The sequence below is a fragment of the Fundulus heteroclitus genome, chromosome 17 (assembly GCF_011125445.2).
Source record: "Fundulus heteroclitus isolate FHET01 chromosome 17, MU-UCD_Fhet_4.1, whole genome shotgun sequence".
Classification (NCBI taxonomy): domain Eukaryota; kingdom Metazoa; phylum Chordata; class Actinopteri; order Cyprinodontiformes; family Fundulidae; genus Fundulus; species Fundulus heteroclitus.
Window position 1 is genome coordinate 14177734 of NC_046377.1, and position 18701 is coordinate 14196434.

Genomic DNA, 18701 nt, shown 5'->3' on the forward strand with positions numbered 1-18701 from the left:
CCAGCTCAATGAATACATGCTCCTTCATGAACTATGCATACACAGATGTCAGAAAATCAATGACTTTGTGCAATTTTAGAAGCAAATATCATAGAAACTGCACTATTAAACACTGTAATTGGATTATGCATTTGTTATTTCCCCGTATATTAAATTAACACAAAATTACAATCCGCTTTTTGTTTTTTTATTGATTTGGAGACATTTTTCAAATTTGCAGCCCTTTTTATTAGTGGCAGCAATCCTGCTACAGTTTTGAACCACTTGTAAATCAGTTCCTCAGCACTGTGAAGTGTTGTAAATCGATTAATTTTAATGTCATGGACATCTAAAGACACCACAGGAGAACTTCCATAAAATTTCTCCCATCTTTAGTTATGCTATCTTTAGCATGCTATAGCAATGAAAGTTAAGGCTTACAGATAACTGCAAAACCTTCCTGAATAGGCCTTGTGAACACTAATGCCAGAAATCATTATTTAAAAGCAGAATTTTGTATTTTTGTATGTGTATTCATGCTCTCTTTGTCTTATATCAACATTTGATTGATGATCCGAAACATTTAGAGCAACAAAAAATTTAAAAACAGAATGTATCAGGTACTGTAGATACTTTTCACAACACTGTATTGTGCCTGTAATGTTTTTAGAGCTACAACTCCATCTTCTCTTGAATTATTTATAGATTAAATTTATGCTACCACTAATGGATTTGGTTTTGCAGTTGGCATATGAGCTTTTTTTCTGCACATGAAAATCTCCTGCTCCTTCCTGGGTTTGTTGTTTTGATTAAATATCAAAACTTTCTAAGCAAAGTTTTATGTGTTTTTTTCCGGAGGAGTAACATAACACCTACAGCATCAACTCAACTTCTCACTTATGAGAGGCCCACACAACAGATTTTTTTTGCTATTTATATTAATTCACAATTTTTGTGAGCCATTGTTTGTATATTCCATCCAGAGGGGATAAAAAAAATTAGGTGAAGAACAGACTTAGCTTATTCTACCGCTGTTTCTTCTCCACATGTAATGCCAATCGGCTAAATAGAGACCGGACCCCAGGTGACGGCTGTGTTTCTGTATTCACATATAAATCAAGTCTGAAGTTTTAATGCAGGATTTTTTAACATTAAACATGAATGTTTATTTTGATGTCATCATAGATGTTTCTGTAATGGTGATACTGCAAAAATCCAGTGGATTGATAGATGGACTGACACCTTTACAGAAATGGATATAGAATAGACATTTGTGAATATAACATTTTTCTAACAATTGTCAGTTTCTCCTACTTATTCAGACCGGAGAAGCTTGCAAATCAATTTCAATCCTTTTCCGGGTTTTGAAGGAGCCCCGTTTACCCATTTTTTGTTGTTTTTTTTTAACCCTGTGCATGTTTTATTTCTAGACTGTTCAGTTGCTTCCTGGAAAGAGACGCTCGCTTGAAAAAACTTTTATTGTGGAAAGGTCTTCATTGTTCATTTTACAAAACACCAGACAGTTTCAGCTAGACCGATTCTATAATTTAATCAAACATCACAACCTTCAAAGAACATCTAACACATGTGAAGAAGCTCTCTCTCTCTCTCTCTCTCTCGCTCTGTCACAGATCATCAGTTCTCACAACCCGAGTAGAGAGGGAGGCAAAAACCAAGACAAATATAACTCTCATGTTGCCTATTAGAGTCTGTTTGGAGGAAAGAACAAGGGTGAGATGATATGGCACAAAGTTGGCATTTATGATACATATTAATAAATTAAATTTCATTTGATCACATAGTATGAAACATTGTCTGACATGACAAAAAAAAAATATGCGAGCGCTTACAGATCTTGCTTGGCACAGGAGGTGTGGGAACTCATTACAAGCTTTGGCACCACTGAGATGTTTTTTTCTTCTGTTTCAAATGTTCAAAATGTACCAATATTTAACTGGACTGGCTTGTATAAGAGGGTGGTACCAAAGGAAAAAAAAAATCCCTTTGCTTTCTTTCAATACCTGGTTCTCTTCCAGTACTATTTATTGAGGACCACTCACTTACCAAGGGATTTTTCTTCCGTTTGGAAAAAAAAAAGACAGAGAATAGCACCCATCATGCAATTTAACCAACAAGAAACTGGCTAGCTTTGTGCCAAAAGCAACCACGCCTTAAGCGATATGCTACATTCATGCTATAATTCCTTTAGACATCAATTGTTTATTTTATTTTTTTTGCTGTCAATTATGTATTATTTTGTTTAAACCTGCTCAGATGTGTAAATCTTTGCGTGTAAACTTTTTTTATTTGTCCCTTGTCAAAGAAGAATAGTGATACGAAACACAGTTTGTTGGTGGTGAATTTCAAAATTGCTACAGCTGAAAAAAATTCAGCAAGTTCCTCATTTAATTTACTGTTATACACCTTTTTTTTTTTTTTACAGTGAACTCAATATTTATGGAAACTCTTTTTTCTTTTCTTCTTTTTTATTTTTCTTCCTTTTTTTGAGATGCACCAATCTGAGTGTTACGGTTGATTTCAGATGTTATTTTTGTAAAGCTTCAACTTTCTGACAGAAATCTTTGCTGATTCCAAAGTTTCCGCAAACATTTTATTCTAGCCTTGCTTCTCTAAGTGGTAAATCTTTATTTATCTATATGTAAATTATTATTATTGTACGATCACGGAGTTGATGTTTAGATGTCCTTAGTGTTGTATATTAGTGATCACCACAACTAGTGTAGTTAACATTACTAACTGTAAAGAGCGGTCTCCATGTGTATTATTAACAGTGGTTCTCAAACTTCTCAGACCGAAAAAATTTGTGGACTCCACCAGAACAACACTGGATAAAAAGGGATTTTTTTTAATTGAATACATTTCTTTTGATAAGCCTTTTTGTTGTGTCCAAAATGTGTAGTTTCTGCTGTTTTATTAAAAAATTGGAAGAAAAAAAATTGTAAGCCTTTGAAGAAACAATAAATTAATATGTGCAATGTAGCCTAAAAAAAACTCCATTATACATTGAAACAAAATTTCATAAGATATATTTTAAAAAAAAACACTTCAATGGGACAGAAAAAGCATGGTTCTTTGGCAGATACAAATTTCTTTCATTAGTCAGATGCTGATGTTGGTATAGTTTACAACAATTTAATTTCTTAGTGCTTTACTCGCTGCGTAGGGTATTTAAAAACTACTTTTCCCTCTGATTCTGTCCATTAGTTTTCGTTTAAACTGTGTGGTTAATGGCAGATCCAAGTCAGTACATGGATCTGAGAAGGATGTCAGATCTAGGTGCTGTGTCCAGAGACAAGTTAACTAACATTAGCAGTATAAACGAATTACTATGTAAGTCTTTGTGTTTCATTAAGTCCAACACTAAAGTAAGACATTCACTAACAGGGACTGGACGGTACAAAATAAGGGACATTTCTAATGATACTGTGAGATACTGTCAAAAGTGCAAATAAACAGTTTATTTCCACAAATCTTACAATGTGGTAAACACGTGGCAGCCCTGTTAGGTATTCTGGTCAGTGTTGGTAAGAAACCTGCACCCATCAGGCAAACGATCAGTGCTTACGTTCCTATCTTCAGAAAACGAAACACAACTAAGAAAGTCCAAGTCTTGTTGTGTTACTGTTTTAAACTGTCTCTCATCCTGGTGGTACTTAGCAAATTAGAATTTGCTATAATGAGGTTGAGAACCACTGCTCTAGAGAGAATGTAAATCTTTACCTTAGCTCTGAGAAGACCGAGGCTGTCAACGTTTTATATTGATGTACCCTCTTTACTTTGTTCAGCCTTCCTGTCATCTGCTGAAGTTTATGGCTCTTTTCTTTCAAACAGTCTCCTACAGCTTTTGTGCTTCCTCTGATTGCTCCACCTTCCCTCAGTAACACCTTCCACACCCAGCAGTGTTGTTGTCAGTGCTTACTTATGCCTTATTCGTTGGTTGGAAGAAAGATAGTATTTTTTTTTTTGAGTTTTTGACATCGCTGCTCTGAGCTGGTCAGCCAATTTATTGGTGCATCTCTCCTTTTACGAGACCTGTATGACATTCATGGTAAAAGTAGCCATTAGATTGGTGTTTAGTAGTCTGAGCCACCAAATGGACACTGTGGTGCAACGGAGAAGTCTGCCATCAAACCCCAAACGCACCCAGCCCCAAAATTCCCTTTCACAGCCATCCCAGAACTTGACTGAGAGTTTTGTGTCTATCCTGCTCCGTTCGTTGAGTCCTGCAAAGGAAGAAGGCGACAGTCTGCTCAATTTAGGGGTCTCCCTTCTGCTTTGTCCTGAGCCCCTGGCGCTCCATGATATTCCACAGCTTGCGCAGGTTGGACTGGGTAATGGCGTCGTCCGGTTTGAGCTGAAGAGCACGCAGGTAGTTGGCCTCCGCCTCGGGAAGCTTGCCGTTCAGGTGCAGGATGGCGCCGAGGTTCATCAGAGCAGCTGGGTACTGGAGGAGGGAGGGGGGGGGGGGGCATGATGCATCACAGGAGACAAAGCAGTGCCTTAGAAATGATGAGTGACATGTGAGGTGTTGCGTTTCACGATTGCAAAACTCGGAACCCTTATTAGGGCAAACTATTTTAAACCTGACCTTCTTAGCTCTACGCTTGACACAGACATTTATCAGAGATGCAGGTTTTAGGAACCTGGCCAGACTTTTTGTGGAAGACAAATTCATGGCCTGTTGCAGCATTTTTAGGTCACATCAACAACTTTAGGAGACTTGACTACAGCAAATCCGGTTTTAGGGCGTTTTTTTTTTTCTTTTTTAAAGGAAAAAAAAAGCTTTTGTCTGTAATGGGCTGAAAAAAAAAGTAGTGGTGAAATTTATAATTCAAGATTTATAGTCTTGGCCATAATGAAATATCACAGTAAGAGAAATGGATGAACATGAAAGCAGTACACCAACAAAAAGGTGGTTAAAGACTCTGTATGAGCTGGAGCTTAGTATTTATACCAGTATTTATATATAAGCTACCATTAATCAAAGAACCGTATTTCTTAGAATGCAGAATAAATCCATTTGGTTTTAAACAGTGGTTGATCACCGAGAGTCTGCAAAGTCCTTAACAAATGTAGCTGACAAATACACCCAAATCTCCTAGTTGTCTACACGTCATCCGCACAGATCTGGCCTTGCTCCCAGGCCCCCGCACACTCACAGCATGATGTACGGGTAGAAATTTGGCAACTACTTCACATATCTTCCTTCTCAAACACAACAGTTGGTCTCTTCTCAAAGAGTACATTTCACCAGTTTGCATACCGTTTTCCCCCCCCCCCCCCCCCGACTGATCTCAAAACCTTGTCTTTCACACCCGACGTAACAAACGAGGTGGTAGGGAAAGTTTCATGCAGGAACTGTTGGTTTTTCTCAACTCACACGAGTCGAGCGAAATGCGAAAGCTCTTGGAAACTTTGCTCTGTTTAATGTTCCTTACAGGACCCATGTACACAGGGGAGACAAACTACACCTATTCAGACAAATGTGGATTCCTCCGCCTCTGTAAACAGTGGAAGACTGATCTGTGGAACACTGGAATGGAGAAATATTTCTATTGAAATATTATATATACAGAACCCACACGTTTCTGCCACAATTTTTTTTTAAATATTACTTTGTAGTAGCCAGGTTATCTTAGAACTTTTCAATGACGTTTTGAGAAGTTGCAGAATGTATCACAATCTTTAAATGTTTTTCCTCTGGACATCTGTTGATTTTCTACAGCTTTCTATGCACAATTGGTTGTGAAGTGTTTTTGGCATCATTGTGCTGTAGTTTAGTCAGTTACCTTACTAACCACCATTGCTTTATCAATTGCAGTTTATTGTGGACATTACTGATCAGAAAATTAAATAAACCAGGCCTACAAAAATAATACAGTTAACCAACTAACCAAACAGTGTGAAGCTCTGTGTGGTTTCTTGGCACAGGCCCATCATGTATGCACAATCCACAAATTCTCAACAAGGGGAGGATTAAGGCTATAGGAAAATCTTCGGATTAGTCAATTTTGTCAGTTCCAAAAGCGATTCTGATGTGTTTTTGGGATTTTTGTCCTGTTGGAACACCGAACTGCTACCAATTTTTGATCATCTGGCCAGAACTGACAACTTAAGACAGGGCTGTCCAAACTTTTAGGTATATGGGCCAAAATTGTCAGGTCCAAGGAACTTGAGGGCCGATAAATTAATTTTTTTTTTTTTTTTTGTAAAACCAAAAAAAATTATGTAATTTTTTTAGCTGCTCTACAAAATATGATCATTTTAAATAAACAAATTAGTCAATTTTTTTCTAGGAAATGAATGTGTCAATTATTGTAGGTCCAAAATGAAAAAAAAGTGTTTTGCTAATTTGTTGTATTCAAACATGGTCGTCCAGTTTGCAAATTATTTTTAATCATTTAATTTGACTCTTTAACAATAATAAACTTTACTCTTTTTGGTAAAATGGCCCCCCAGGCCGCACTTTAGACATGCCTGCCCTAAGATGAAATGAAATCACAATTTAGAAACAACCCAATAACCACAAATAAAGTGAAGTATAAACTAAAAGATGCTGGACCACCAGTGTCACAAGCGTCCATAGTGAAGCTAGCTTTGCATTGCCATGGATTCACACTGTGCGAACCAAAAATGGAAACGCCTGATCCAAAGTCAACACCTTCAAGTCTGACTGAAATCTGTAGATGTCCACTCGGACAAGTCAAATGTCTTCCTGTTTAAGGTTTTATAGTCAAATCAAACGAAGACTGATCTATTTGTTCATGTTGGGATTTAAAACAGACTAATAAAGGAGAAGTATTATGCCTAAATCATTCAACTTCCCCTAAAAAGAAACAGTTGTATGACTGAAACTCAGACACACTGTGACGATTCTCCGGCATGGTGGAGGTAGCATCATGCTGAGGGTCTCTTTTGCTGCCCTGGTACTTTTAAGCTGCAAACTGGAGGGGTGTACGTACGTACGTGTATGCTTGAGCCTATATTTATTTTATATTTATTTATTTGAGAAAATCCACCAGAATTAAAACTTTTGCAAACAATTCTTGTTTAAAAACAAAACACAATTGAAGTTGAAAGCAGTCATTTAATCTCAAACTGTCTTTCAGTGATTGCAGCTGGTCGAGGGTGATGGTAGACTTCACTGAGGATGCTTTCACAGCAGCAGATAAAAGATTCACCTTCGATTTTAAATTGTTTTTAATGCAGCTGCGGATCAGATTATGATTGAATTTCTTGAAAATTATCCTTGTTTTGCACTACTTTATGTGCCTAATAGAGACAGAAACAATCTGACTGACTCAATGCTCTCATGGCAAGGTGGCAAAGGTTCATGCATGGCCATATCATATCACCAACCAACCAAAATACATTCAATAAATATACAGTACTCACAAAAAAGTCAAAACATGAGGTAAGTATCCAGAACTTGCCTGATATTTTGTGGCATTTTTGGATAAAGCTCTCCAGTCAGAGAGAGAGAAAAAAAACACATATTCATTACCTTTCCTCTGCACGTACAGTACAGCGAGTGCTGAATCTTTCATGACCTGAAACCTTTTGGATTAAACTGATATTTGAGAGTCTGTCGCTCACTAAGCAGCATGTGTGCAGGGAAAAATGTCAGAGACAAAGCCCCCCTCTCATCCTGACAAATGACGAGAGAAGCCCTCTGCGTGTTCCACAGTGCACAGGAAGGATTCTAGGCTACAATCCAATAAGTTTAAGCCAACTTGTTTTTCGACACAGATAAAGAAACAATACTGGATTCGGTTTTCCGCGGGAAAAAGCAGGTGAGAATTGATTCATATATTTAGAATACCCCCCCCAAAAAAATCTATACAGTTAAGGTTTGAGCAGACTGAAATGATGGAGGACATCATTTAAGGGACGTCTGACGTAGATGAAGGTGCAGTTGAGCTAATCCAACAGGAATGGGTGGGGAGGGGAGATTTGACGGTCCTGCTTTGAGGCGCTTAGCAATATAAGACTGGTTAATGCAGTGGAGACATGAAGGTCAGACCCTTTTTTTTTTTCTTTTTTTTTTGCTGTAACGGTGCATAAGTCACAGAGCCCAGAATTGCAAACCAGACCACCATAACAAATCACTGCAGGAAGCTCCCCCCCCCCCCCCCCCCCCAGGCCTTGTTCCTGAGATTTTAAACGGGTTCTCCTACTGCGCACCTCCGCACACCCTTCGTCTTTGAAGTGACTGATGCACACAGGACAGAAACAGGATGTAATATCTCCAAACTTCCTTAGCCGCGTGTGCTGACATAAAGAGATGTGATATCCCCCAAGGCTCCGTCTGTTTAACTACACTAAGATGATCGAGTGTTTGCTCGGAAGCCGCGACTTCAGCGTCGGACGGCAATAACCACTAAGCTCATTTCTCTCTCTCTTTTTTTTTTTTTTTTTTTGCTGTTGTGATTGCTGAGGCGCACGGAGGTGGCATCTCGCAGAAATAAGCAGCTTCTATTGTCTGCTCAACATTATTGGAAGAACAGAGCTATACCACAATGTCAGAAAGACTGGGGAGGGGAGCATAGGGTTGTAAAATGTAATTCACAGAGCAGACATGTGTGCGCAGCGGTTCCATAATAAGTGCAAACAGGCCCAGGTACTTACGTCTGGTCTGAGGCCGGCTGCACGTTCATACTGCCGCTCTGCTGCCTCGTTCAGATTGGCCTGTCTGCGAAAGAAGAAGAACACGGATTGAGAAAAAAAATGACCCTACCCCTAATCTGTTTTCTAGGATCCTGAAATGATGAAACACACTATAATATTATTTAGTAGCACCGTACTGGAGTACAGTAACCCTATAATTATGGCTATCCAATTTCATAATTTTAAATATTAAATTTGTATTAATTACGCAATACTTGAGTAGCCTTCTTACTGAATGCTTTTTCTTGGCTGACAATTTCTTGGCTGACAACTTTTTACTTTTACTTGAGTAAAAATGTGTTGAACTATTGCTGCTCTTACTTGAGTACAATTTTTTGGCTGCTCTACCCACCACTGGTGAGAGTGCAGGTGCCTCTCATCCAGTTTCAATAGTTCTCTCAGGGTGACCCTGAAAGGGATTAAGCAGCTATAGAAAAAGAATAGGAATGCAAGGATGGATGGACTGAGCACCTTGTGTAATTCTCTGAGCATGAACCTGATTATGGCAGCTATATTTTCACTGTTTCAGCACTCTTGAATACGTTTCTGTAAAACAGATGAAATAGCTTTAACATAATGAAATTGATCAGAAAAATCACATTTTAGGACTAATGGTTACTCCTTTCACCTGGCTTGTAATAAGATATGGTATATTTAGCATTTTGTGTTGCTACAGGAGTTAATCATGTCAGCGTTGGTCAGCATCCGCTCTAACCGCACGGATGTAAAGATTCTGCTGGAGCCAAAAACCCTTCAAACATCAACGAGTCCTCCCTCACATGTTACAGCTGGATGCATGTCAGCAAAAGTTCAAAAGTACGTAGAAAAACATTTAAAGAATACATGAAGCGGACTTTGCTTTGCCAAAGCTAATAATGTAAAAAAAAAAAAAAGCCCTTCCTGACATGGTAATTCATATTTATAAGGCTGCGACAAAAGTAAAACATGGCTTGAACTTTTGTTCAGGCTCTCTTAACGTTTTTGCTTCTTTCCTCTTGTTTGTTTGAGGAAATGCTAGAAAATGGAAAATTGAGGATAAAGATTGAAGAAAGCTAAATTAAAAGCAGCCATGGTAGCTATAAGACACAACATTAAATATAATTTTTTTCACTAATAAATGTTCCATTAGAAAAAAACGTATTTATTTATATATGAACAAAAATGTTTACCATATCAAACTTGTTAGGATATTCTTATTCTTTCTTTGTTGTTTTTTGGCTGAGGAAAATGTGGAAAACCCTAACAGCTAGTGTCACGTCATTTAGCTGAAATATTTATATATTATCATTAAATAAGTGGCCGTCTACCAGTCTCTGACATTTCTTCTGAGGAGAATTTGCCCCAATCCTTCCTTTTAGTCGTAAGATGTTTGATGGGTGTTTTGCATGTGCAACATGTTTCAAGTTACCCCACTTGCGCATGCATTTCATATCGACAGTAGCAAGATCCTGCTGTTGTTCCCATTGACGATATTTTAAGGTTTTTGGAGACTTTTAGCAACTTGTTTCAGGGTGAACTTTTAGCAGCTTTTCTAAATGTCCTCCACTTGTGTAAAATGCTCCTTACAGTGGAATGGACGATTCCAGCTTCTTTTCAAACCTCTATAAACCCCTCACGACACTCATAAGCTGCTGCAATTGTCTTTTTAAAGACCTTGGATGACTCCTTTGATCTTAAAATACTGTTCACTCTCATGTTAACTATCAGCAGCACACGGAAATAAAAGTCTGGGTTTCAAATGCCTTTTTAAAATGCTGAGGAATAATGTTCTAATCATGAGATTTTGAGGCGATACGACCGTGCCGACATTTAGCTGTTTTAAGTAGGAATAAATGTGGGCTGTGCTTTTTTTTAGCCCTTTACCAAAATTATAATTTTCATTACATTTTACAGAGCATCTTAAACTCATTTGCAGTTTTTATTATTTATTTATATTGCTTGAATTCCTCAGTATTGTACAGATATGTAATCAAAGCATACGGGCTTGCATTGCATGAACTCATTTTCTTTTTTTTTATGACTTTAGAGCACATCCACAAAGGCCAGGGCTTGTTTCTCATCTTCACGATTCGTTTCGGTGTTAACAGGTGTTTGTCACATCATTTAAACCCTAATCGCTCTGAAATGAAGTCGTCTCGGCTGAGAACTACCAGTCAGTCGGAACTCGGTGGGCTGATCTGTCATTTGGATTTATTTCTGCACTTTCAGCAGCAAGCCAGAGCCAAGCCTTGAGAGTTTCAACTTGTTGCAAACCCTCGGCGCGGGTGCTCCGACAGGGATGCAGGCGGGCAGTAATGACTTCAGCAGATATGTGGAGCAAAAAAAAAGAAAAAAAAAAAAAGAAGGAAGGTTCTCCATTCCAATATTCCATTCAGTTGCGGAGATCCTGGGACAGGGAGGTTGTGTGAAGCCTTCTCTTTGACACTTTTCAGGAATTATAAGCTGCTTGTGGACGTGCTTGCCAGACTTATGAGGGAAAATTCTCCAGCCGCTCTCTTTATAAGCCCCTGGGTAAAAAACTCATAATGATGGACTGAAGCTGCATAGATCTTTATACGTATATCGTATAATAATTTAATAACTAAATGACGTTATTAAAACACAGTAGTGGAAATAAACCATAAATGCTAAAGGAGTTGGCGACAAACTCTGCAAATGTGGGATTCCAAAACATTTTGGGAAACATGTTGTCATCCGGCGTAGGTGGGGGGGGGGGGGGTGAGGGTGGGGGGGTAGGATGCTGTGTTTCTGTCTACAAGCAGTAGCCAACCTTAACATGTGTGCAGCATTGAAGACCACGTCAAATTCATCGACGTCCAGCTCCGCAGCTCTCTCAGCCATCTCCGCAGCTTCTTTAGGCCGGGACTGCTCCAACAGGAACTGACCTGGAGATCAACAAATTACTTTATTTCTACTAATCCTTAAGCAGCATGGCATCAACAGAACAGAAGGTAAACTCAAAATTGAACTCGTGAAATTATCTTTTTTTTTTTTTTTTTTTTTACTACTCCAGCAGGAGCTTTGTTATATCATTACTTTTGAATGGAGGAGAGATCTAATTTAGTTGACACATTTAGAATATCTGTTAGCCTCAAAATTAGGAGCACGGCTCCTTGTTGATGGCTTACTTGAAAAAGCAAGTTTCCAAAATGCTTAACGACCCTAAAACCTTGATCTCCTTTGATCCGTTTGATGGTTGCGTTTTAGCTCCAGAGCTGTTTAGCTCAATTTCTTCCAATAACACTTCTCCTCAATAGACTACTTTTTGCATCCGTGGCGCTGCTTCAAAAAAAAGCAAAAAAAAAAAAAAAGCAATACAACTAAGAGAGCTTCATTAACGGCTCCAAGTCTTCTAGAACTTGTTAATTGATTGATCAATTTGTAACTTGGTTTGAGAAATAAAGCTCTGTAACTGGACGCGAGTATTAATCTCAGATTATTTTGCAGCAGTTAGAGTTTAAATCTTGATTAAAATACAGTTTCATTGAATTGTCTCACTCCAAATTATGGATAATTTGTCTTCATTTGTACCTCAAAGCATACCCATCGTCCAAGCATAGTCAAAGATATGATAATTAATTATGATTTATTACTCATAAATTCATTGGGGGTCATAAACCTATCAGGGTCTTATATCTCTTTTTGACAGATGCTATCATCTCTCATAATGCTGAGAAAATTCCCCAGTAGAAATACTTGGCAGCTTCCTTGCACAAAGCTCCACTCCCAAGGTTCAGAGTTATACAGAAAGTACCGCCTCCTTCTGGTGGCACATTTCTGGGGGACATTTCGACCCTGGTGTTCTTTTAAGTCCAGGAAATGAAGTGGAAATGTAGGTAGGGTTGATTAATAGCCACAGAACACTTCCTGGGTTCGTAATAAAGGTTACATTACTGCAACATGCCTTCAAAGAACCTTTCTCTGTTGTTGTTTTTTTTTAATCCACATTAAGTTCACATCAAGGATTTTCAAATGACACATTCAGATAGCTAGAGAAGTTCCTAAGTACCCTGTTTTATTATCCACATCTACTGAATGGGTGCTTCTAGAGACCATGTTCACATTTGAGTACACTTTTTGTCATCTTGTTGACAGACAAAAATAGTAAGAAATGGGTAAGAAGAATTCCTCAGGACCATAAAAAAAAAAAAATCAAGAAAAACTAAAGAAGAACCCTAGCTTTAAGCTACTAAGAGCTGTTATTCAGTATGAGAACACATGATTTTTTTTCAAGTGAGCTTTTATTTTATTTCATTTCTTTTTTTTTTTTTTGCGCTTTTAATTGTTATTTCATATCTTGCTGTGCTTGTATGGTGGGCAGGGGGGTAGTTATTAAAGTGAACCAAAGGAGAGGAAAAAGCTTTTGGAGAAATAACCCCACATGATTGGCAACTCTGAAGGCCACGGAGAATGAGGGAAACAACCGAAAATGTGACGCTATAATTGCTTTGTTCGCCGGCGTTTCAGAACAAAGATGAGACGGAGGTAATTCATGTGCACTCCGAAGGGAGCCTGGCCACCTGGCGAGGCTCTCACAAAGTGCCCATAAAATATCGGCGGAGCCTGACGACAGATGTTGCCAAATGCAAGAGGACCAGGAATGCGTGGAGGCTCGGATGAGGCTCCTTTGCTTTGACTTTCTGATCGGGTCTGAATGAAAGCAGCACACGCTGGGTCATATCGGGGGCTGTTTACATTAAAATGTGTTGCAGAGCACAATGACCTGAAAGAGGACCTCGTCTGTGGGGCTCGGCCTTAATGTCCTCCTCTCCGAGTGCACTCCCACGTGCGAGTCTCTGCGTATTTATCTCTTCTGTTACACGGTGGACAGATATCATCACTCCTTACACACTCATACTTGAGGCTCATCCAGCAAATCCATGATACTACAGCAGACAGATTGAAGATAAAGGAATGAAACAGCTAGAAAAACATCACCTTTAGCAAGAGGCTACAAGATAATAGTGGGGGGGTAAAAAAAAAGCATAGTCCAAAGGAGAGTGAGGACTTGAGAAAAGGAAGTAACTTGATCCAAAGACAACAACAGACCTCCTGCTACTGACCAAGCTAGACTAAAAGATATCAGACAGGAGAAAGAAACAGGATGGATGGAGAGATAAGGAAGTAGAGAAGGAGAGCTTTGCACAAAAAGGGGTCTTCAGCAGAGGAGGACGGTTTTCATTTCCTCTGAATATCCTGGAGAAATCAAAAAAACGCTCCATGGATCATGTTTATTCAGACTGATAGGAAATAACGCACCAACAGAAGCACAGCAACATCGTGTCGTGTTTTCTATCTGTGATGTAATGTAATGTATCGTCTGCAAAACTTCAAACAACTCTAACTTCAATAGCAGCAAGTATCAAAAGTAACTTGGCGAGTTAATCTGCAAGAGAGAGAATGTCACTCTTTTATTTGTTTTTATAATCTTGAATGTTATCAAAAAAAAAAAAAAGAGCACAACAATTTGCACCAGAATGAGTTTACAACTAAACTGATCTCAGGGTATTTTTACAGAAAGGAAAATAAATCCTAACGAACCTAATCCTCCCCTGTTCACTGCTTGGCAACTCTTACTCACAGGAAAAGCCTGAAACAAATCAAAACTTCTAGGCTACCATTTTCAGTCGAGGGGTCGCAGGCAGAATTAAATCATCCGTGTTCAGATAAGGCCAGGAGCTCTGAGAGAATCCTGAAATGTTCTAACTGCTGTAGTCGGATGTCTTTGAGGTTAACCTTAAAATTCAAGCTTATTGTTGCTGTAAGTCCAAAGCAACAAATTCAGATTTGTCAAGCTTCAGTAATTCACTGATATGCGTCCCAGAAACAATTACCCAACCAGGTTTAAGGTAGTGTCTGCTGACAAATGACTGACCAAAGGTACGGTATGTCACACAAGGCAACACTGGTGCGTGATTATTGAGGTCTACTCAGTCAACAAACTTTGCATCAACTTCCATCCATTTTAGTAAGTGCATTTAGGCCTAACTCTAACCATATATTGCTGAGCCTAGCTTTGATCTTAACTTAACTCACACCATACATCTACATCTCACACTCAAACCCTAGACAGTTGGTCTACTGCATTAGGTTTTTGTGTAAACTAGTCACCCCCCCCCCAACACCACACGCCCATCCTTATTAAATGGACATAGTGAGGACCATAGATCTATTCATCTTCAAGCCTTTCCATGCCCTAACCTTTACCGATTTATACCATAACCCTAACCCTAAACCCTAAAGCTAAAAGACTCCTTACTCCAGAACCTAACCTCTAGCCCAGCAAATAAATGGTGCCTTTTTCAGTCCTCACTTTACATCAAAGTCCTCACTTTACCAGTAAAATTAGCAACACACATCCTTGTTTATAATACAAAGTGAGGACCGTGCCTTGACTTACATTGACATCCATTCATTTTCAGCCTTTTTTATGGCCTAACCCTAAACCTGAACTTAACCTTTATCAGTTTAAACCTAACCATAACCCTAACCTAAACCTAATTGACACCTCATTTGTGAACCTCACCCCGAGCCCAGAAAATAAAGTGGATGACCCAAGAAAAGATCCCCACTTCATGTTAAAGTCCTCACTTTACTAGTAAAATTAGCAAAAACTGTTCTCACTCAGCTGCAATTACAAGTACACACACAATCACGTGCTTGCCATTTTTTTAACACCACTGAAACCTTTATATTCATCAGTGTTGTTTCATGGCACTTAGGTCAGATACTGCCATTTTAATGGGCTTTAGAAATAAAATTGACCTGATTGTTTTGATGTAACCACTTGGCATTGCTTGGCTTAAAAGGAACCCTTAGCTGAGGTTATACCAAAAAAATAAATAAATCATAGGACCAACAAAGGAACAAAAAAATGCTGAGAAATGTAAGGACCTACTCATTCATTTCAATAATCTGTGCAGACCATTTTACCACAGCGCCGCCTTTGAAATGTTGAATACTCAAGACTTTATGTTTGATGGAGATCAGTTCACCATGTTGCTGGAAACTGCTTAATTCTGATTTTGACAACCAGCGCTTTGGATTAAAAGCAATCACGCACGCTCCAACTGGTAGAAAAGAACTGCTGTCAAATCCTGAGACAACTATGAAGCTATTTTTAGAAATGTTCTAAAGTGTTAGATCTTGAACACCTTTGTGAAAAGCCGTTCGCTGTGCCTATAAATAATAATGTTTTATGCTTCTTACCATAGTGCATGTAGCAGTTCCCTTTAGATGGATCTAGCTGGATTGCTCTCTGGTAATATTTCTCTGCTTCAGTCGTCTCCCCCTGAAAGAGAAATGCAGATAAGTCACCCCTCGCATTCAAGCTTAGATCTTTCAGTCGTATAATCAGGAGCAGGAAGCTGTAAAAATATATATTGCACTGCATGTTTGTGCATATGTTATATCATCAGGTTGACTTCTTGGTGGAAAAAAAAGAGCATAAATTATCATGACTTGCAATCACAAGATACAAACAAAGCCGTTTATTGTGTAACGTAATTCTAATTGTGCGCATAGTTGGTGACTGCTCAAGAAAAATTTCAGTGTGTTTATTAGTGTAGAGCAACAATAAAAAAAAAAAGAAATGCAGCTTCTGAGTGCACGCTGCTCCGTATCTACACGACTTCTGTTTCATGCTTCAGCACTGATTGCTTCCATGTTGCTAGAGGTTGCCGTTCAATAAGAAATGAGAGGGCGGTCCAAATTAACGTTGCCTCATTAGCATCTTAGCATGTCTGCACTTGTCCTAAATGAGTGAAGGGCAATATTAAGCCTGGATGTCATTGGCTTTTTCCTCTTTGCGTTTGCCTAAATTTCTTCTCCAAGCATCCATCAGCACTGCGAGTCATCTTTCAGCATACTTATTAGAGGCTTCAGGCTGGTGTTAAAAGAGAAGGCACATTTTAAAATAACAATCCAAGACAGTCTGGAGATTTATTCACTGGGTTAAGGGTTACTATAAACCCTTGTATGCATCTCTTCATTTGCATTACAGCAAAGTTTTTACTTTGGTTGCATTTTTTTGTTGTTAAACTGAATTACACTAAAATATGCCAACATATTATGAAATTTGACTTCACACACACACAAATGATACCCTTTTTTCATACACAGGCTTTATTGTGGAGTTATACATTATTTTCATCTGTAACAGCTTTAGCTTTTTTATTGTATTTCACATTTTAAGGAGCATGGTTTTGTATTTGAACATTGTTCCCACAGAGCAAAAGTGACATCAGAAACTGATAAAGAAGATAGCAATTTATTCATTGAAAAGGTTTCTCCACGTAAAACTCTTCTTTGTTTAGTTACAAAATGTTGTAAATGAAAGGGGAGCATCACAAAAGTGTTACCACCAAGGTGGGAGCATAAAATTGTCAAAACATGTCTTGACATGTTGACACATTATGAGTTAATTTCATTGAAACTAATAACCCAAGCCCAACCAATGAAAAACAGCTCACACTATAACAAGTGCTGTTCTCCTGGGTCATTTATTGCTAGAGAAATCTACCTTACTCCCAACATTAGTTTCTCACTGTTAACCTAACGTCTATAAAAATATGTGTTCGGTTTATCCAGAATAAAAACCATTCCTTGCTTGATTCAGCCACAAAATCCATATTAACCAATTGTTAACCTATTCCTGATAGTTTTCTTGAAACAGAAATGCTTTTAAAGCCTTTTTGCATAATGAATACTATATCTCACTACTATTCTAAAAAATTAATTGGAGTAAACTTTTAATGTTTATTGAATGTTGGCATGAATAAACAGTAAATTGTAATTTATTAAATTAGGTCTAATGGTCATAATTTGACTTCATAATCTACAGCAGTTCTGGGTTTTGGGAAGACTAACATACATATACATATTATGTATATATTAACTTGTCCGATGATCCCAAAGCGCTTTACTCTACAATCAGTCATTCTCACAATGCGGTGGTGAGCTATGCTGATGCAGTCAGAGAGGGGGCGTCAAACCAGCAACCCGCCAATTGCAGGACGAAAATCCCTAACTCTGGGGGTGTCAATCAATTAATCAATCAATCAAAGTTTATTATTACTTTCCAACAATCCATATGGTGCACAAAGTTCTTTACAAGCTAAAATGCAAACAAAAAGTTGCTGAGGAAAAAATAGATCAAGTATAAAATTGTATAGGAAAATGACAGGATAAAAAGAGATAAAAATTAAAAAAGTGCATAACAGCACAATCCAAAACAATTTTACGACCTATACAGAAAATAAAACCACCATATAAACAAAAGTTATCCACAGTTGAACAGCTAGGAGTGAAAGGCCTGTCTGAACAGATGTGTTTTTAGCTGTGATTTAAAGACTCCCGGCTCAGTGATGGATCGTAGCTGTGGCGGTAAAGCGTTCCACAACTTAGGAGCAAAAACTGCAAAAGAGCGATCACCCCATCCTTTGCACCCAGTCCTGGGAACATGCAGGGTTACAAGCTCTGATGAGCGCAGGGTCCTGACGTTGTGGTGAACACTGATTTTGTACCTATATATAAAATGTATATCTTAAATGAGCTTAATGCTATCTGACCACAGTCTCTTTTCAAACTTGCGACCCTGCTCGGACTCCAAAATAACGTAAAACATTAGATATTCCAACCGTTGCAAGTCTCTGTTGGTGCTCACTGGACATGAAAATGAGAGTAAGGGTCACGTTAAAAGAAAAGTTCAACTCAAGGCAATTCCGTCCAGGTGTCCCAGCACATGTTGGGATAAAGCAAAGAACAAAAGTTCAGGGGGACCTTTCCCTATGCTCTCTGTGTCATTAATTGGCTGAGGGTGCAAAGTCAAAACCAAAATGATTTAATAAGGAAGTGGATTCATTCCATTATAAGCACATCTTCTGGTCTTTTGTTCAGGATTCATCCAATCTCCTGTTTCTCACTCCGCGTAGTGGAGGAGGTGGATGTGTCTGAGGATCTTGCTTGATTCTGCCGCCCTGAGCCTTGGAACACCAAGCAGCTGTCCAGCCAGTGCAGGTGACCCGTGTTTAAGT

General features: G+C 38.5%; 1 protein-coding gene across 1 annotated transcript in view; it reads right to left on the bottom strand.

The window, feature by feature from the left end:
- Positions 1-1438: 1438 nt before the first annotated feature.
- tmtc2a (transmembrane O-mannosyltransferase targeting cadherins 2a) overlaps positions 1439-18701 on the bottom strand; it is a 69876-nt gene continuing 52613 nt past the window's right edge. The window contains exons 9-12 of the mRNA XM_012850332.3: positions 15877-15958; positions 11438-11552; positions 8629-8692; positions 1439-4444 (exon numbers count right to left, since the gene is read on the bottom strand). Of these exons, the coding sequence (XP_012705786.2) occupies positions 4256-4444; positions 8629-8692; positions 11438-11552; positions 15877-15958 (450 nt within the window). The 3' untranslated portion in view covers positions 1439-4255. The remainder of the gene's footprint in view (positions 4445-8628; positions 8693-11437; positions 11553-15876; positions 15959-18701) is intronic.